This window comes from Manacus candei, unplaced genomic scaffold, assembly GCF_025592945.1.
Source record: "Manacus candei isolate 608988 ecotype Guabito, Panama unplaced genomic scaffold, ASM2559294v1 h1tg000027l, whole genome shotgun sequence".
Taxonomy (NCBI): Eukaryota; Metazoa; Chordata; class Aves; order Passeriformes; family Pipridae; genus Manacus; species Manacus candei.
The window spans coordinates 4,128,897-4,150,091 of NW_026138075.1; the positions used below are offsets into that span (position 1 = coordinate 4,128,897).

The following is a 21,195-nucleotide window of genomic DNA, read 5'->3' on the forward strand; positions in this document are numbered from 1 at the left end:
AGTAACTGCACCTACAACTAAAGAAAGCAATTGCAAAATTTTGTGTTTCGAAATAACAGGTTCTTTAAAGAATGTTTAATAAAAATCATACTAAAATATTAAAACCAGTTCATATGAAGGACAAACAGAACAGAAGATATTTCCTCAGTAGCCATTGTGGGCTTTGGTGACCTTCCAAGTCCGAAAAAACCCCTCCAACTACCATTTCTACTATTCCTCCCAGCATCAACACCCAGCACTGTAAGTGGGAAGACCCACTCACTGTATACAAAAGCATGCTATGCGAACAGAAACCATGACCAGTAATGATGTGATCCCAAGGTATGCAAAGGAAAGGAACTGGATTGCTTCATATATACCTTTTTCATTTCCCGCTCCTTTCATCTATGTTCATAGCAAACTGCCACAAAGAAAACAGCTGAAAAATTGAGCTGCTAAAGGTGAAAGGGTAAATACTTGAGAGTAGGAAAGAGCAGAGAAATAAAGTAGAAATATGACTTGAAAATGTCATATATATGAAGCAGAAAACAGACACTGCAAATAAATTGAATATGAAATAGGGTATTGTTTTAAGATCAATCACTCTGCTAACAAAGAAACACTTACTCCTTCAGCTGCTTAGTTAGCTTGACAACCTGAGAGGCCAATGACATACACGTCTCCACAACTACTAAGTAGCGGGAACACATGGTATGCCCCTGTCGCTCAGCACTTTGTGAGGGTTTCTCTCCCACGTGGTTTTGCATGGTGACATTTGCTCCATATTCAACCAGTGTCTGTAAAAACATAAAAGGGAACAGTGACATCTCTAAGTATAAGTCTCTGCTGTGACTTCTAATCATCACAAGAATGGCTGGATGCAAAACACTCCTGAATAAAATGCCTGAAAATGTTAGTCTGAGCCAGTAATTTTAAAAATTCAGTCACTGACAAGCCTGTATGCAGCTTGAACTCAAACCACATACCACTAAAATCTACCCCTTAGTGCAACAATAACATAGAAGAGTGAGCTGTGGTTCAGAAGAGCTATAAAAATATTATATTATTTCTTCCTCTCCCCTTGCACTTCTACTCAATAAATTTTTCTGCTCATTTGTTTACACAGCATAGTACCACTTGTAGCATTCATAAAGTGAGTGAGATCATCAAATGAAAACAGAGGACTTTCATTAGGTCACCTATTAATTCTCTCCTGCACCACAGTAATAATGCATTACAGAAAATGGTGATAACTTAACACATAGCAGACCTAGAAAAGAAGACACAGGCAAGTGCAATTCAAAGGACATAAGTTCTAGATAACATCAGGGTCCAGAGCAGTGTGCCCATCAGTTTATAGTGGGTGGTGATGAGTGTAATGGCTTACCAAGTCTAGTAGCTGCTCTTGGGATCTCCACACCCTTAGAATCTTTTGGGAATGTCACTGCTACAGTATTTGCTGACTCCTTTTGTGGTTTACCTCTCATTTTCTTACCACAGCAGAATCCCTACATTTAAAACACTCAGTAGAGCAGTCTCAGTGTCCTGGTTCCTTAGCTAAGTGATGTTTGGATATGAAAGGCAAGGCAGATACTTTAGGTCAGACAGGCACAAATTTCTTATTGCAGAAAAAGATCTGCACAATGATTTTATCAATCTGGTGAGAATTTTGGTTTCTTAATGATAAAAGAAGTCTCACTGCTTTGCACTTGCTTGGCTAATCCCTATTTTCTCTTGAAGACATACTGAAATATGGGTCAGCTTTTAGTCCGTAAGAAAAATTATGCCTTATATTCTGATGTATATCCCCATGTTACTCACAGTACTATCAGAGAAGATTAGGTTGTTGCTGGAGAACCATCCAGGTTGTGAGCATGACATTTGAGTTACTTTGGGACTTGAATACAGAGCATTCTAAGAGCATAAGAAGTTCTGTCAGGCTGACTCAAGACACACAATAACTGAAGCAAGAATTGAGGCCAAGTCTTCACTCTTTATAATCTGTTTGTGATAATCAGTGTTACATAGTTTTTGGATTACTGAAGAACACAGGATAGGACCTAAATGTTCTCAGCAATGCTCTGACACACATTGATCATAGAACTCAGGAAAATTTCTGAGCAACACCATAATACACCCAAAACCTACAGCTTATTAACATTATACATACACATGCAGAAGAGCTGAGCTCTTGCTTGAGTTATCCAAGCAGAGCTGGTAAGCCACTGATGATTAGAGTGACCTTCTGACCACAAACAGCAGGCACAGCGATCTGAGAAAGGAGAATGCTGGTCTGCCTGGTCTGCTAAAACCACACAGAAAGGAAAGTTATGAACACTCTTGCACTGTATCTCATGGGTTTAATTTATCAAGAAAGAAAATAAGGGAGGGAGAGTTATGACCTTGCAGAAAGTAATCTTATAGTTAGGAACATGATAGCAGTGTCATTTGCTCATAAACACGGTGAATGAGAGCTCCAGGGAATCACTGAAAGACTGTGACTCTCCATTTTTATGCTGCTGCTTATAATTTCCTTGTCTCCTCATTGACTTCTTTCTTCTTACCAGATTATTCACTGTACATTGTTTTAAATTAGAGTATAAGCCTATTGAGCAGAGGGTTTATTTTGTTTCACAGCACAACAAAATATCAACTACACTTAAGACTGTGAGGTGTTAGTGAAGCAACATAACTAACATTGCATACTTTTATCATCATTAAATATTTTCATGACTTATTTCTCATGGCTTCAACACAAAGCACTTGCTGATTTGTATATTTATCTAAAATATATAATCCTAAGAATTCTAAGGCATTTATTAAGGTTCATTCCTCACAGGAAAAAAGGGCTAGTCTGTTTTTGGTTTATTTTTATTCATGAGAACAGCCTGTAGATGTCACCACTCTGTTCAAAATCATCTACACTCACTTCTTTTTCAAATGCACTGTACATCTCAGTGAGGCACTGTTGAGATAGCAACCCTAAACACACACTGTATAGCAACCCTAAGTACACCCTCTACCACAATGGTGCTCCCTGACAGTAAATCATAAACATTTCTTCTATCCATTTTTTTCCCATCTGATCATAGTCATTGTCTACAGTACAATAATAAAACCACTAGATGCAGAATGGATGTGATAATTCGTTTACATTATTCTCATACAGGTTTCTACAATGTCTATTCTTCTCATCTTAAAAAAAAAAAAAAGACACACCCCCTTAATGAGAAAATGCAGAGATAGTCATATCCCCCAAATCTATTTCACTGTCTTCTTTTCAAGTCTATTCATTCAGCTCAGCTATGACCTGTTTTTCTTTTTTATTATGTGACACTCTCAAATTGGCTTTTATGGAGTTATGTCTTCTCTGTGTCCAGATCTATAAATAGATTGCTATATTAATAATAATCATAATCATAATCATAATCATAATCAGCAGCTCTGAAGCTTATTACAGACTAACGGTATTTCTTTTAGGGTTGGACTAATACAAATCTTCTGTACTTGCAGTGACCTAAAAGGTTATGTGGATCAGTTCATATGTGGTAACAGGACTAGTATGTTTACTGATATATATCTGAGTCTTTTGACTCTGAGAATTACTGCTCCTTTTTGGACATGTCTTCCTCCCTAATGTGGGAGAGAACTTTAATTTTTATTTTTTGCCTTTCTGCCAAGTGGTTATTTACTCTTTTATCTGTTCTTCTCCAGTGAGTAATTTGTTTATCAAATACCTTTCTGCAATTTCCTGGAATAATTTTATTATTATTTCTTCTTCAAATAGTTTTCACTCAAAGTGGCCACAACACAAATACGGAAATGTACTCCTGTGACTAGTGGCTCTAGCAGATTTGATGGACAGGGAGTATGTCTGCAATTCAACACAAAGTTATGTTGCTTCAGTTTCAACCATTTACCAGCAGTCCTGATCAGCAAGGGAGGTCCCTATGACTGGAAGTTGCCAAATGTGGCACCCATCTATAAGAAGGGTGGGAAACAGGATCCAGGGAACCATAGGCCCGTCAGCGCAACCTCAGTGCCAAGGAAGCTCATGGAGTAGATTGTCTTGACTGTCTCCATGCAACAAGTACGGGACAACCAGGGGATCTTGCCCAGTCAATATGAGTTTATGAAAGTGGGTCCTACTTGACAGACCTGATCTTTGGCGACAAAAGGATGAGTAAAAGGTTGTGCATGACATCTACCCAGACTTTAGTAAAACATTTGACACTGTTTTCCAGAGCATTCTCCTGGAGAAACTGGCTTCCCATGGTATGAGTGGGTGTACTGTTCATGGGGTGAAAAACTGGTTGGATGGCAGAGCCCTGAGCATGGTGGTGAATGGAGTTACCACCAGTTACCAGCTGGTGGCTGGTCACTAGTGTGGCTCCTCAGGGCTCAGTATTGGGGCCAATCCTGTTTCATATAACTGACAACATGGACAAGGAGATTGAGTGCACCTTCAGTAAGCTCACAGATGACACCAGGTTGGGTGGGAGTGTTGATCTTCTTGAGGGCAGGAAGGCTCTGCAGAGGAATCTGGACAGGTTGGATTGAAGGGATGAGGCCAGTTGTATGAGGTTCAACAAGGCCAAATGTCAGATCCTGCACTTGGGCCCCAACAACCCCATGCAGTGTGACAGGATTGGAGTGGAGTGTCTGGAAAGTTGCCTAGGGTGCTGGTTGACAGCCGTCTGAACATCAGCCAGCAGTGTGCCCAGGTGGCCAAGAAGGCCAATGGTATTCTGGCTTGTATGAGCAATACTGTGGCCAGCAGGACTTGGGAACTGACAGTCCCTTTGTACTGGGCACTGGTGAGGCTGCACCTTAAATCCTGTGTTCAGTTTTGGGCCCTTCACTACAAGAAAGACATTGAGGTGCTGGAGTGAGTCCAGAGAAGGGGAACAGAGCTGTGGAAGTCTCATGAGGAGCATCTGAGGGAGCTGAGATTGTTTAGCCTGGAGAAAAGGAGACTGAGGAGAGACCTATCAGTCTTCACAACTACCTGAAAGGCGGTTGTTGTGAGATGGGGGTTGGCCTCTTCTCCCAGGTAACAAGTAACAGGACAAGAGGAAATTGCCGCAGGTTGCACCAGGGGAGGTTTAGATTAGATACTGGGGGGAAAAAAATCACAAAAAGGGTTGTTAAGCATTGGAACAGACTGCTCAGGGAAGTGGCAGAGCCATTATCCCTAGAAGTGTTCTAAAACTGTGTTGATATGGCACTTGAACACATGGTTTAATGGTGAACATGGTGGTGGTGCCAGTTTGAAGGTTGGACTTGAGGATCTCAAAGGTCTTTTCCAACCTTAATGATTTTCTGGTTCTATGATTCTATGACCTAGCCATCCAGTTTAACCCTATGACTTTTTTTGGTATGTCTGCATTGAACATCGGTACTGGACAGAGGTATCCAAACTGGTTTATTCAGATCTGGCTCCCAGAAGTATTTAGATGTGTAAGCCTTTTCAGCCAGATAAATTACCATTTTAAGCACCTCTATAAAACAGAACTATATTGCTTTCAGTGGCCAAGATGATTCCCTGAGAATTAGTTAGAAATTAGCATCACTCTACATTGCTTAGCACAGATTCATTCAAAGATAACAAATCTGAAAAGGATGGCTTATTCAAGGTGTAAATCCTTCAACAAACTTATCTGTTACACTTCTCCTAAGCTGGAGAGCTACAACTACTCAATGAGAAAAGAAACAGAAGGAAAATACCAGAACAGTAAGAAGAGTACACATACCTGCACTCTCTGCCCTTTTGTAACACAAAAACATACACACTAGATGCTTATGCATAAATAATATAATCACGCTTTCATCTTGCAATACAACATTTATTTTAGACTTGCAACAGCATAATTGAGAATAGAAGAAAAAACTTGGAGCATTTCAGTATTCCAGGCTGACTCCTACTGGTCTAAAATTCGTCCTTCTAGTATATTTTAACATACCAATAATTATTCCCACTTAGATCTCCCATAATAAGTTTTGGTTGCTGTCATTTAAGCTTGATGTTTAGAGGTGTCTGATATAACTACTACTCTACCTGTATGCATCCTAGATAGCCATGTTGAGCAGCTATGTGAACAGCAGTATTTCCATCCTGGTCTACTTCATCCAGTGAAATGCCTTGTTCTTGCATAAACTGAAGAAGCCATAGAAGGATTTTCTCCTAGGGGAAGGGGGAAAGAAATGTCACAAAAGATAAGAAATAACAGAAAGTTATATTATATACTAGAGAAATACTGGTATTGCCATCTGTTACTATTACTATCCATTAATTCCTTGTTTTCAGTGTCTCTTAAGTTTGTAGGACTTAGCGCATCGTGGGTCTCTAGTTTGGGGTTTTTTTGTTGGTGAGTTCTTTTCCCCAAAGGAAATAAGTTGAAATACTTTATTTTATAAAATGATATAATAGGAAAAATATGAGTGCTGTAACACATTCTGAGAAATTGTACACAAAGAGCATGCCTGCCTCTGTGTTGGTGACAAAATATGGGGCAGAACAACCTACACATCAATTTGAAAATCAGCTTGTGAAATTTGGTCAAAGTTTACAAGCCTCTTTGGAAAATTAAAACAGCAGTATGCTTAGATCACAGAGCTGAGCAGTTGGATTCTTCAAATCTCTAGCCGCTTCCCAGCTCTGGGTGTTTGTGCTAGAGGAGAAGCAACACAACTAAACACAGGAAATCTTGCTAGCCTAAGATCTCAGTGTATTGACTAATGGGTCATTTGTATGTCCTGCATGTTGGGAAGGATGGGGAGACTTGAACTCCAAAAATTTTCAAGTGAAAGTCTGGAAGTCAAAACTGAGGTACGAACTTAATTTTGTACAAATGTCACTTTTTCTGTGTGTGTATACAGTTGTAATACACATTTATCTGGATATCCTTTTCTAACAATGGATAGCTTATAAAAGTGCATGAAGCTTAGTTCATATCTTATTTTCCCCAGCAGGTTTATTTGGAAAAAATTTCTTCTCTCTAGGAACTTTCCATGTCTCTCCAGATTAAATTTCATTTTGCCTTACCAAATATGAATCATACTGAAAATCTAGAATAAATCTATAGATCACATAGAAAAGTGAGATCCATTAAAGGATAGCTGACTACAGCTTTATTCCCAGTTTTTGCACCTGAATAGCTGAAAGAACAAATTACCTCCTAGCTTAAAATTCTTTTCTGTAAACATGTATTTTTTAGTATCTTCCATTTATATCAATCGTGTAATACTGACACAAGCAGTAGATCAAAAGGGCTGTGTGGATTCTAGTGTTGCTGAGGCAAGTGCAGACTTAACCTGCAGCACCTCAGTAGCTTCAGTGACGCATAAGTACGTAACCACCCACAGTTAGATAAAAGCAAAGGTCTCTAAAAGGAAAGTGTATCTAAATAAAACAGTACTGGAAGTATGTAGAGGACTCTGAGTAGGAAAGAGGTAAAAAAGAAAAAGAATAAAAATGAGGAAACTAGAAAGGCTGGGTATAAAACAATTTTTTTTGTATAAAACTACCACAGATATTTTAATCTCAATGAAAAGGGGAGGAATTGCCAGACTCTTCCGGGGCTATTCCAAATGATTCTGCCCATTCGAGCACCTGGATTTCTGCTTACTATTTCAGAGGGCTAGTCTGTCTGACAAGTATCTTCCTCATATCTTCATTTTAACAGCAATTTTGTTTTTATTACAGGGTGAAGGCATAGGTGTTTTTACTTCTCCTTGACTGAATGCCCAATACAGTTGACAGACAGCATGGAGAGATGACTTCAGATCACACATCCCTTTAAAAATATTCTTGAGCAGTTTCTCATTATGCCGGTGGTGCTGGCCAGAAATTAAGAAGGATTATACTACTCCTGTGAATTGCCTTTATGTTTTAATAATTAAAAGAAAAATATTTTAGCAAAACTCCTCTGCAGAACTGGAAGACAACTACAGCTTTGAAATCATATATTTCTTTGGAATGTAACAGGGACCAGAACGTCAAGTATGTTCTGTAATTTTACAATCACAATCAGCATGGAGCAAATGATGCTTTCTATTAATTTATCTTGTCAATGTGGATATCAAGTGCCTGGATGGCTATAATCAATCATCTGTACTTACGACTATCTGTGCATCAAGAGATCACAGGCACAAAGTCATAGTCCTACTCAAACTCTTTGTGTTTCTCTCAAATGAGTACATTTCTTAGCAAATTTATCCTTGACCAAAAAAACCCCAAGAAAACAAATATTTTTTTCACATACAACTAGGGAAAATGAAAACATCATACATCAAAATATACCACATATCACTATACTAACACTCAGGTTGCAAGAAAAGTGTTCCCCGGAGAAGGTTCACAGTCATCAATGCAATTTATTCAGACAAAATGAAGGATAATGAGAAAATTGTTGAGATGAAGACAATGGAAAATAATAACTTTTCTGTTATTTTACAACAGCAATTGACAAATACTAATGAATTATTCAATATACCTGGTATTTTTAATTCCTACTATGATCTTATGTTGCAGCAGTCACTAACATCCCTCTGGCATATTCTAGACCTACAATAATTCAAACATGCCTATAAAAAGATTCTGGGAAAATTTGGGACAGGTTGTAGACTTTGGTTTAATCAGCTGGCTTTTGGAGAAGAAAGTACAACTAACAAAGACCATTTAAATCATTACATGGTCAACAAAGACAAGGATTAGCATGGTGAAGAGAACTGACTCTACAGCTACCCTAGCCCCATCATTTGATATTAATTAAATAAGCTGTCCTTCCAGTATCCATTCACAGCAGAAGAGTGGGAGTCAGTGAAAACAACACATTACCCTTGGAAAAATGACATTAGACAGGCAGGCAAACATCCCGAGGTGCAAAATAAGGTATTTTTTTAGGCATCTGTGTATCTGTATGTCATATACTGCTTTCCACTGTGCTCTCCAGCACTGTATTAGCATCAACTTGTGCATGGGATCCCTTCTAGGTCCTCAGTCATGCTTTAGGCTGTTTCCCCAGTGTCCCCCTAGATTCTCTGGAGCTCAGAAGCCACAAAACTCTGGCATTTCCCACCCTCTACCTCTTACCTTTGCAGTCCATACTACCACAACACCCCTGTTGGAAAGAAACTGGAGCCCTGTGAAACTCTTAATCAGAACTAGGACAACAGGTACCTAGGACGGCACCACCATCTTCCTGTGACATGGTGATTGTGCCAGGCACGTCGTATGCTGTGCACCCATGACTTATGCCCAGCATGAAGAGGCCTGTCAACAATCATGGTTTCTTCTTGCATAATCTCATGCTTAAAGAAACCCTTGCTAAGAGGTGTGCTGACTAGGCTACACGTCGACTTTAAGCTTTTGTGCTCTTCCGTCAGATTCACTTATGTAGTCCCTCTCTCATTGGAAAAATATAAGACTGCTGACATGTCTTTGGAGTCAGGCCATGACACCAAAACCATATGGTTTGATGACCTTTAACATAGGAGCTTTGCTATGAACTCTACTTTGCTGCCCATTCTAAATCATAATTGTTGAAGAAAACATGGTGCGCCTAAAATGCCTGGGGAAACAATGGATGGACTGACTCTTTTACAAAATGATTCAATAGCAGGTCTTCCTTGTAAAAATATTATTCTTGTAACTCTGCCAAGACCAGTGTTTGTACGGATTATCTCCTGTGTAAGTAATGGTAAAATAAATTAAAGCTTCAAGGATAGTGCCAACTAAGCATTTAAATTTCTCAAAGTTTTTTTCTTCTTAACACAGTTGGGTAATATAGTCTGGCATTCCTTCAGCCCCAACATTCCCTCATGTTTGCAGATTGTTTATGGAATATGAAAAAAAGATAACTGACATTACATGTGAACTTTTTTTGGCATTCAGCTAACTAAAAATTTGGTAGCAATTTATGTATCACCTTTTCAAATTTCATTGGTGGCTGACCGTAGCTGGTGTTTCTCAACCAGCAGAGCTTCCGTTCTGCTTTGAAAAGAATCTAGATAAAGTGTGTCAGACCTGTTTCTGGCAGTAGACAGCATAGCTCACTGAAAAAACCCAAAGCTTCAATGGATTTAGTTTATATAAATATCTTTAGAGATGAAGATAAAATTAGGCTAATCAAGTGAAGATATGAATTAAAGTTCACATGCAACTTTCTCTCTCAAACTTTTTCTTCCCAGTAGCAAGCACGCTTTTCTTGAATCAGTTCTGATCTGGCTCACAGCTTCCCTATATTCAGTGCTGTGTTTACAGGCCAAACTTGGAAAGCAGGACACCATCAATCTGTATATCTGGCAGGGTCCTAACTTGCACCAGTAACATCTGCATAGTAGGTGAGTGGAGAAAAGGCAAAGGAAGTCTTTGCACAGCATGAAAACAAGGGAGTCTGTGTGCTTATGGAAACAGCAGGAGAAAGGGTAGACTTTCAGCTCCATAGCCTTACAAACCTGCTTCTTTCTTTCCCCTACAGTAAATTCGTGCTTGGAGAGTAGCAGTTAACAGCAGAAATAGCCACAATAATTGTATGGCATTGAATGAGACAATACACTTGCACAGGAAAGAATGATTTTCTTAGCAGTTATATTTTGCTTGTTCTCTCTCAATAAAATTAAAACGCATTAGCACAAAACCAGTGGGATTTGGTGTCCCTGCCCATGGCAAGAGTGTTGGAACCAGATGATTTTTAAGGTGCCCACTATTCCATGATTCTATGATTTATCTTTAATGTCTGTTGAAGAAAGTCTAGGACAAAGTTGTCCATCTGTCAAAGACATTAAAGAAGAATAATCAATCATTATTCCTTGCACAGTAGATCCTGGAGAAGGTCCTTTGAAGAGGGGTTATTGCACTGTCTACTTAGGAAAAAACAGACTTTGTGGAAAGAGAATGTAGTATAATTAAGCGGCATATATGTTCCTCTAGACGTTAGCAAAGCACTAGAATGCTGTACTTCAGTGGTTTCTTTATATTATATTTATAGATAAGTTAGGTGTGAAACAGGATCGATTTACAACATATTTATGTATGTAGTGCTCGATAAAAGTGGCTAGAGCCAGACAGATGATGTTCAAGTTTCAACACACTTCACTTCCAATATGCTGAACTCTTAAATTACCACAATTTGCAAATTTTTTTTGAGAACAGTCTCTCCTGAAAAGATAATATGAACTATCCCAATATATTTGTTGCTTAGCTAATCTTCCTAGATGTTCTTGGTTGGTCTAATATGCCAGTTAATCTCCTAGCCATCAGTCAAAGCTAAAACAAACAAACAAAAAACTTAGAGAAAACACTGAAAAAAATTACACAGATTAAGTAAGGAAAGATTTTGCTATATTTGATCTAATTCAGAACACTTGCAATTAAAAGCCACAGAATGATACACATGCTTTAAATTAAAATTATTATATGAGCATCTAAATAATCTCTTTGAAAAAGTAAATGAAAGTCATACCTGGCCATAGCAACCTGCATAATGAATAAGGCTTGGGTGGTCTTTTGAGCAACTGAGTTCTGCAATAGCTTCTGTTTCACTCACCATCCATCGAACACACTCCAGTTGACCATTCTAAACAAGTAAAAAAAATTTCAATTCCAGCTGTTTCCACCCTAAACACATCTACTAGACAGGGAAAAGCTTATCAAAATTATTAAAAAGTTATGAATTTCCCGTTCGCTTAAAAACATGTTCTTTTGTCTGCTTTTACATTACGCGTTTTGATCTGACTGTCCCGGACCAAGTACAGTTTGGCAATTGATTATAGTGAAAGGGGCAATTTGAAAGTGTCAGTCTAATAGGATTGTGGTACCACAATAGGTACCACAATCTGGTACCTACTCTCAGATTGTTCAGAGAGAAACCGTAGTTCTGTTTCCATCACTTGTACAGCAAGGTTCAATGACAAAATGAGATTATTTGCTGGAGTAGAATGAAGAATCTACCTAGAAACCCAAGTTTTCATTGAACACCAATTAAATGCATGCCTCTTAAATTATTCTTACATATGTAGTAGCTGAATGCCTAAACCTCATGGATTAGGACCTCTGCCCAACAGGCACTCTACAAACACAAATTAAGATGGTTCTTAACCCGAACACCTTTTACAGCCTCGTCTCAAGATTCTCAAGCTGCTATGCACACTCCTAGTAGTTTGGAAGTTACTATGAAGTAGGATGTAGATACTGTGGACACATTAACATTTTCTTCACAGTATGCTCGCAGCCCAGTGTAAAGGCAAGAATTTTGTCAGCTCCTTTTCAGCAATAGTATGTTGGTAAATGCAGTTTGGCATGACCTATGTTGTGGTCTGCTCTTACTGATGTTTTTCAACTCATATGTTCATAAAGGTTTATATTCTAAAGGATAGCTGAGACAAGAATTTCAGTTGCTCAGTCAAAACCTCACAAAGGTCAACATAACAGAAAAAAGTGGTTTGTGCACATAAGATAGATAAAGCAATAAACAGAAAGAAATAAATATTCATTTCAAGTTTCAATTTTATTTTATAAAAGCACAGAAAAGAATGTAGCACATGTTCACCTATATAAAATTATGGGAAAAATAAATATTGAAAAAAATTAATTTTATATCTCTTATTCCTTCCATATCTAATGTATGCACACAAATACAAAAATACACACTATTTTACTTTACTTACTTTGTCTCAATTTCAGCAATGAAGTAAAACTATGAAGCTACTTGTATTCTTTTTATCACACTAGAAAAATCCTCCTCCTCATATCTGGGTTCAAATATTAGTAAGTATAAATAACTAATAATTTTTTTATTTTGTTTTCCTTTGTATCACAACTGAATAAAATATTTTTGTATTTTTAAAATTAAAGAATTAATAAAATTAAGTACCTGCTAAAGTAAGATAATTTTGCTAATGTGGAAAGGATTTCTCCAGAGTTAGTTAAAATAAACTATCAGTATCAAACTTGACATCCACAAGTCCACGGGCCCTGATGGGATGTAGCCACAAGTGCTGAGAGAGCTGGCAGACACCATAGTGATAATCCAAAAACTGGGGAGATCAGGAGAGGTGCCCGAGGACTGTAAGAAACCAAATGTCATCCAATCATCAAAAACAGCAAGAAGGAAGACCTAGGGTACTACAGTCCAGTTGGCCTCACCTCAATCCCTGGAAAGGTGATGGAATGACTCATACTGGCCATCTCTAGGTATGTGAAAGACAAAAATTTGATCAGAAGTAGTCCATATGGATTCACTAAAGGGAAATAATTCTTGACCAACCTGATTGCCTTCTACAATGGGACAACTGGATGGACAGATGAAGGGAGGGCAGTGGATGTTGTCTACCTCAACTTCAGCAAGGCTTTTGACGCTGTCTCTCACAACATCCTCAAGGCAAACTCAGAAAGCACAGGCTGGATGAGTGGATGGTGAGGTGGATTAAGAACTGGCTCACAGTGGGTCTCAGAGGGTTCTGATGTAACTACCAAGTGTTACTATGGAGCCCAGTATTGTTTAACATATCCCTCAAAGACCTGAAGGGGCAGATGCCTCCTCAGCAAGTTTGCTGATGACACAAAGCTAGAAGGAGTGGCCAATACCCCAGAAGGCTGTGCAGCCCTTCAGGAGGACCTGGATAGGTTAGAGATGTGGGCTGTGCAGAACCTTCTGAAATTCAGTGAAGGTACATGCAGGTCCTGCACCTGGGGAAGAATAACTCCACCATATAGGCTGGGAGCCGATCTCTGGGAAAGCAACTCTGTGGAGAAGTACCTGGGGGTCCTCGTGGACAACAAGCTGTCCACGAGCCAGCAGTGTGTCCTCATGGCCAAGAAGGCCAATACTATCCTGGGATGCAATAGGAAGGGCAATGCCAGCAGGTGAAGGGAGGTGATCCTGCCCCTCTACTCAATCCTAGTGAGGTCACGTCTGGAGTACTGTGTCCAGTTCTGGGCTCCTCAGTACAAGAGAGAATGGAGCTCCTGGAGTGGGTCCAGCAGAGAGCTATGATGATTATTAGGTGGTGATTAGGGGACTGGAGCCCCTCTCATAGGAGGAGAGGGTGAGGGAGCAGGGCCTGTTTAGCCAGAAGAAAAAAGAAATGAGAGGGGGCTTCATAAATGTCTCTAAGTATCTGCAGGGAGGGTGCCGACAGGATGGAGCCAGGCTCTTCTCAGTGGTGCCAAGCAATAGGATGAGAGGCAACGGGCAAAAACTGGAACACAGAAAGTTCCACCTGAACAATGTGGAATATCTTTGCTGTGAGGGTGATTGAGCACTGGAAAAGGCTGCCCAGAGAGAGGTTATGGAGTCTCCTCTGTGGATATATTCAAAACACAGGAGCAGGGAAGTTGGATTAGGTGACCTCCAGTGGTCCCTTGTAACCTTAAACATTCTCTGATTCAGTGATTCTGTAATATAACAGAGTGATTGGCCACAACACTCCACTCCATTTTCTGTCTCTAGCTCATAGTTAGAGGTCAGAAAGAGGTCTTGAAGCAAAATAATTAGTTTTCATTAATTCATTCCTTATTGGGATATGTTATCATCAGTAAATTGTTGAAATTCTCTTCCATGGAAGTTTATGTTTTCTTCCATTCTGATAGTCATCACTCCCGTGGAAAACCGGCGCACACCCCACATAGTATAACATTATGGGCGTTACAAGGGCAAGAAGAATAAATCCCATTTTATCAGTGTTGAAAACCACTCTGGAAAAAAGGATCAAGAGCTATAAAGTTTAGTTATGCCAGATTACTTAAAGGCTCTTACAAAACTTTGTGATGACTCAGGACAAGCCCAGTCATGCAGGACATCATTAGAAATACTTGGGCCTGAGCAGTAGAAATACTTGGTTCCTCACTTAAGTAAAGAACTCCATCACATTTACACAATTTCTGTGAATGTCAAAGTATGCTCAAGTATTATTGAAAGTAAAGGAACTAATTATTCAATAAGCCAACCTTTCTGGAGAAACAGAAAGGTTTTATTGGCTTATAAACACACTATATACCTACTATATGCCTAGCTTGAAAAAAACCCAAGAAATAAAACAATTTTCAACTAAAAATTTGGACTTTAGATTGGCAGACTGTAACTATTCAGTTTGACATGGGCCAAGATATAACAGCATCTCATTAGCACAACTACACATCAGTTTAATTTTCTATTCATATGGTTTGATCCATAAAAATAAAAAAACCCAACCCTGAAACCTGCACCAGATCATTGAAATGCCACCTCGAATATGCAAAACTGCAGGTAGGAATCCACCAGTCCTTCCTCAGTTTCCAAATTTTTCCCAAGAAGCAAATAAAACCCCCAAAGAAACAGATACTCTTGTATTATATTTCACCCCTTTCCTTCTTTATTCTCAAGGCTAAACGGAATGACATTCAACCACTCAGTCTCACTTACTAAAGAACCAGAAGTACTATGGTTAAATCATCAGTCGTCTTGTACACGACTGTGCTTTATTTTAGTATAGTAACAGCATGAATTTTCATATTTTTCTATATAATAGGTTTTCCTGCAAACTTTGACATTACTTTTTTAGATTTTAACAGATCATTCTCTAACATGTACATTTTAACTTTGATGCAATTGTTCTAGACAGCCAAAAATTGTCATCTCCAGATGTTTTTATGCTTTGTAAACATGTTTTCACACTAGTTTTATAGGATTGTACCAGTATTTTTAAAAAATCAAGAAACTGCTATGCTCCCTAAAGAAACAACTGAATCTGATTTAAATGAAAGCTGCTTAAAATGTGAAAAATATTCTTTAAAGTCAGTTGACTTACTTAAATATTAATGTATATGCGTTGACAACAACATATAAATTTTCAATGTTAGACATTGGATATTGCATTCTGTATAGTAATCCATTTTAATTTGCTTATGCAGTACCAGTCAGTGGCTTTTTTTGTTCTCACTTAAAATGCTTGAAAAATAACATCCTGCTGGATGCCTTTCCTACTGCCATCACAGAAGGAAACTAAATGACCTTTATGTCTCATTACAGTAGAGAAAGACACTGTTACCTTTATTGCTAATCCAGCTGGAGTTAGCTGTTCAATGTTTCGCTCATTCAAACAGTCTTCACCCATCAAAGAAGTGAGATGCTGCAGGCATTCTGCATGTCCCTTTGATGCTGCTACATGCAACAGATTGTTGTCACATTCATCATGGATCTTATCCAGATTATCTGCTGCTAAATGAGGCTGTTAAAAAAAGTAGTATGTTAGTTACAACTAAGGATAAAATGATACATTTAGCCTCACAGCCCTAGACAGAAGTAAAATACAAAGAGGTTTCCCTACAGGCAAGTTCTTTTTTAAGTCAAAATCCAGAGGTTTTCATTTCACTATACAGAACTTGGCTACTATTAGCAACAGGAGAGAGGTGGGACTCTCACTGGTTGGACTGACTGCGTAGTTTCTCTCTTTCTCATGCAATTGTCATACAACGGTGTAAGATCTTAAATGGCTTTAAGTCTTTGCACTAGTTTGGTCAATGAGGTAGTTGAAAAAATACCCACATTTTCATCATTTCTGTTTTTTTTTTTTTTATAGCACTATATTGATGAGTAATTAAACAGAAAACATCCATGATTTCTGAAAAAAGCAGTAGCTTGTGTTAAGGACAATGTAAAATGTAGTTAAAACGTGTGACAGAAGATTTTCATGTGATAGTTTCTTTCCATGAAAAAAAGAGTTGGAATATTTACTCGAAGCTCTACACAACCATGATGTAAGACATTATTTCAACTAATTTTAATTTAGAGACAAAACATTTGGATTGAGAAACTCCAAAAGCAAAACAAAGGATGGAAGACATAGTTAAGGAGTAGCAATAACTAAGTTCCTAGAGTTGTGCAGACTTGCCAGAGTATTGTTCAATGAGTCTACTTCATTCAGAGGTTTTGACCTGTTCGGAAAAAAAATATATTTTCTTTCCATCTACCTATTTACGATAACCTCTTTTTTTTTCCCCCACTCTATTTCAGGGTGAATTCAACTTGCTTTTATTTCTTAATGAGCAATCTAATAGTCTCTTCTGCCTCCATCTAGTTTTGAATATCTTCTTTTGTTCTTGCTTCTTTGTTAAAAGCATGCCTTTCTGCTTGAGCTAGACTGGTAAACAGAGAAGCTAAACAAAAATCTAACAAAAACAGTTCTCACACATACACTGTTCCTCCACCAGCTGTTCTGTGTGGAGATCACATGCTCTGCACCATTGTGCTAGCTTGTAACTAGTTACTTTGGAAACCACCATTGACAGTGCCTGATCACAGCACTAGAATTTACTAAAAAAAATTCATATGGGTCAGAGGCCAACAAAGCTTTAGAGAAAGCTCCCGCGTGAGAATGCTGCTGCAACAAGACAGCGTAAACACTCCTGAATAATAATCAGAATACAATAGAAGCCCCTCTGTTCCCATCATCAACCTCTACATAACAACCAAGGTAAATCAGCAATAATTGAGCAAAGCGACCCACAAATGTTGTGAAAGCAAAACTCAAGGAGGATTTAAATTTGATATTTTAGTGATCTCACTAGTTAAAATGTCGGCCTTCTATATGATTTCAGTGTACCGCATAAAATAGCAGTCTTGAGCATGTTTACATAAAATTAGTATTTTGGTTTTGCTACATATTTTATTTAAATATTAAGACTTTCCATTTGGAAGACCATATGCTCTATTTCGAAGGAGTGTACAAGATAAAAAGGGCAGTGGTTCAAAATATTCACTTCATCAGCTTAGCTGGCTTAATAAACCACATCACAGATCCCTTTTATTCTACAATTTTTATGAAAAAGATGATACTTACCAGTAAAGATATTTGGCCTTCCTTTACAATGTTTAAGATGCTCTTAATTTTTTTCACTTCTTCGCTCCTCTCTTCTGGGCCCCCCGCATTGTTCCAGCTCATACTCAGTTCCTCCAGCTGCTTGCTTTCTGCCATTGCCGTCTGCAGGTGGAAAGTCCTCCGGTGGCAGTTTGGCATGGTCTTCTCAGTTTTGTGAGCATGAGGATCAACACATGTCCGGCTGAGGAAGCCCTTGCCTTGGCCTTCAGAGTCATGGACTGAGCTACACTTAACTAAAGGCTGGGAAAGCTCTAATTCTTCTGCTGGATGTTTGTGCTGATCAAGGGCAGTGGGCTGTGTTTTTCTCAGCTGAGAGCCTTTCACAGGAGACAGCACACAGAACTGCGTCCCGCCAGCAGGCGAGCTCTCTGTGTTCCCTGCAGAGCAAGTCTTCCCACTAAGACCATTCACTGTTGAACACACACCCAAAAGTTTTTTCTCAGGAGCTATTTTTGTAAAAGGAACATGTTGCTGGCTTGATTTAATGTAAGGCACATCCAAAATTTCATCCATGTCCAGGTCATAGTGCTCCAGCTCTCCAAGCAGAACAGCAGGCTCAATGGTTTTGCTTTTAAGGCACTCTCCTTCTCCAGGACTCTGGTCATCATTTGGAGGTGCAGACTGAGAATCACTGCTTTTCTGGTATTCTCCCTTCTGGTTCTTCTGGTCATCACTTTCATTGTTCTCAGAGCTTTCTGGCTGGTGCTTTAATGGGGAAACTCTCTTCACAGGTCTGAATTTATTGCACACATCTGCAATTCCTGTTGGTTTCTGCGCATTTCCGAGAAGAGTTGACACTCCACAATTCCAGCTGCTGCTGGAAACTTTAGAAACAGAGGAATTTGATTTAGAAGTGACTGCTATCATGTGGCAAGATATAAAGATACATGCATGCTGTGCATATATAAAGCTGTGCACGCTTTAAAGATATACCTGGCCAAACACTGGAAACAAGAATTATATGATAACATGCCACATTCATATCTAAGCAGATTTAATGGCATCTCTATCAAAATAGCTGAAGAATTTAACACTCCAGAAAAGAAACTTTCTTATACATTGTAATAATTACATACATTGTAATAATTACAAATAAAGTAGTTCTTATCAAGTAATGGAGGACCACAATCACAAATTGTCCATGAGCCAGCAATGTGAGCTTGTGGCCAAAAGGGACAATGGTATCCCGGGGTGCAGTAGGAAAAGCATTGCCAGCAGGTCGACAGAGGTGATCCTGCCCCTCTACTCAGCCCTAGTGAGGCCACATCTGGAGTGCTGTGTCCAGTTCTGGGCTACTCTGTACAAGAGAGACATAGAGCTCCTGAAGCAGGTCCAGTGGAGGCTGACAAAGATTATTAAAGTACTGGAGCATCTCTCCTAGAAGGAAAGGTTGAGAGAGTTGGAACTGTTCAGCCTCAAGAAGAGATGACTGAGAGGGAACTTTATAAATGTATATAAGTATCTGAAGGGGGGGTGTCAGGAAGATGGAGCCACTCTTCTCAGTGGTGTCAAGCAATAGGGCAAGAGACGACGGGCAGAAACTGATGCACAAGAAGTTCCACCTGAACATGAGGAAGAACTGCTTTACTGTGAGGGTGACTGAGCACTGGAACAGACTGCCCAGAGAGGTTGTGGAGTCTCTCTCACTGGAGTTATTCAAAAATCATCTGGACACAATGCTGTGTGCAATGCTCTAGGATGGCCCTGCTTAAGCCAGGAGGTTGGACCAGATGACTCACTGTGGTCCCTTCCAAATTTAACATATTCTGTGAATAATAGCCTAGCGGCATTTACAGCAGTCCTGTCCAACTATGCTAGTCCTCATTGTAGCCTGCATGAAGATACTTCATAAGAGTAGGATGATTTTTTGGGAGGGCAACAACAGAGTTAGTAAAAAATTTTTATTGGATTTGTTTTAAGAACAGTAACAACAATTCAATTTCTATGGCCGGGAAGATGTATTTTTCACATAAGAACTGGAAATTCATATGAACAACAACTCCGAGTTGGGGCTGTTCAGCTTGGGGAAGAAAACGGTCAGGAGGAATGTCATCATTAAGAAGCATGAGCAAGGCCTTTCTCCATGGTGCCTACTGGCAGGACAAGAGGCAATGTAAAACACATGAAAAGTAAAACACATGAAATTCTATCTGAACACAAGAAGACACTTTTTATTGTGAGGCTAGTCAAATGCTGGCACAGTTTCCCAGAGACTTTGTGAAGTCTACATCCTTGGAGATACTGAAAATTCAACTGGACACAATCCTGGGTTTCCTGGGTTTAACTTGCTCTAGCTGGCCCTGCTTAAGCACTGGACTAGATGATCTCAAGTGGACACTGCCAACCTAAACAATTTTGGGATTCTCTGATCTAAAAGTTAAGCCTACTTATTTATGATGTTTCCTTTTCCACTTCTCCTCTCTATGTTGGGCTTCTCTGTCAAACTTTCCATCCCTTATATGTACAACCTGTATACACACACATACCCCCCCATAGCTCTGGACCTTCCAGACAATTATTTCAGTGCACTGCAGGATATAGAGTTTGACCAGTGAATCTGACTTATGAGAAGGAAGGGAGCTCAAGTCAACTGAACTTTTAATCCTACTGAACTTGAACTGAATCCTACTGAATTTACACTCTTTCACACAGTCCCAGCTGGTGATATTTATGATCTTCATAATCAGTGGAACTCTGGCAAAGAGTTTTCTTTCTTTTTTTATTTTCAGTTGAGGGACAGCAGTAAAACCTCTAAAGCCTTTAGGCAGTTATTATGACCCTTTCAATGTACACTAAGAGTTAATGCATTCTGAAAGTCAGGAATAATGTTTAAACAAAGCAGATTTATAACATGTGCTAACTGCATATCAGTGGGATCTAATCTGCGGTCAAAACACACAATTTGCCATGAACACCTTCCTAAGGAAACAGATATATACACTTTCAGTGCAACATTAATATCTGAAGTGAAAGATTAGTATGTCTTAGTAGTTACGGATGTCTGAAAATTACATTAATACTTTTGGAAGTTCTTAAGAAAACATTTCCGAAGAAGAAATAAAAATAATAATAATCAAAAGGCATGTAACTTAGTGGGCCAATACAAAGAATGCACTGTACTGACTTATTTATGTATTGTATAAGATTCTAGGTTCAAAGGCCTACACTTTTATGTTGGTTTTATTTACATGAGAAATTTTTTCCAAGTGATACAGGGAAATGGATACCATATGTTTCCCAGCTGTTTTGTTCTGACAGGAACTATTAAGCACTCAGTATGGAAATGAATTCTGTCTGAGTTTTATGAAAACACTGCTTTCAACACAGGGGTCTAGACAGAGGAAAAGGCATCAACAT

General features: G+C 38.9%; 1 protein-coding gene across 3 annotated transcripts in view; it reads right to left on the reverse strand.

Moving 5' to 3' along the window:
• Positions 1-21,195, reverse strand: part of SNCAIP (synuclein alpha interacting protein) — a 93,322-nt gene that overhangs the window by 17,174 nt on the left and 54,953 nt on the right. For all 3 annotated transcript variants that reach the window (XM_051789359.1, XM_051789357.1, XM_051789358.1), the window contains exons 4-8: positions 17,800-18,662; positions 16,009-16,188; positions 11,445-11,558; positions 6,038-6,163; positions 607-776 (exon numbers count right to left, since the gene is read on the reverse strand). In XM_051789359.1, coding sequence (XP_051645319.1) covers positions 607-776; positions 6,038-6,163; positions 11,445-11,558; positions 16,009-16,188; positions 17,800-18,662 — 1,453 coding nt within the window. The remainder of the gene's footprint in view (positions 1-606; positions 777-6,037; positions 6,164-11,444; positions 11,559-16,008; positions 16,189-17,799; positions 18,663-21,195) is intronic.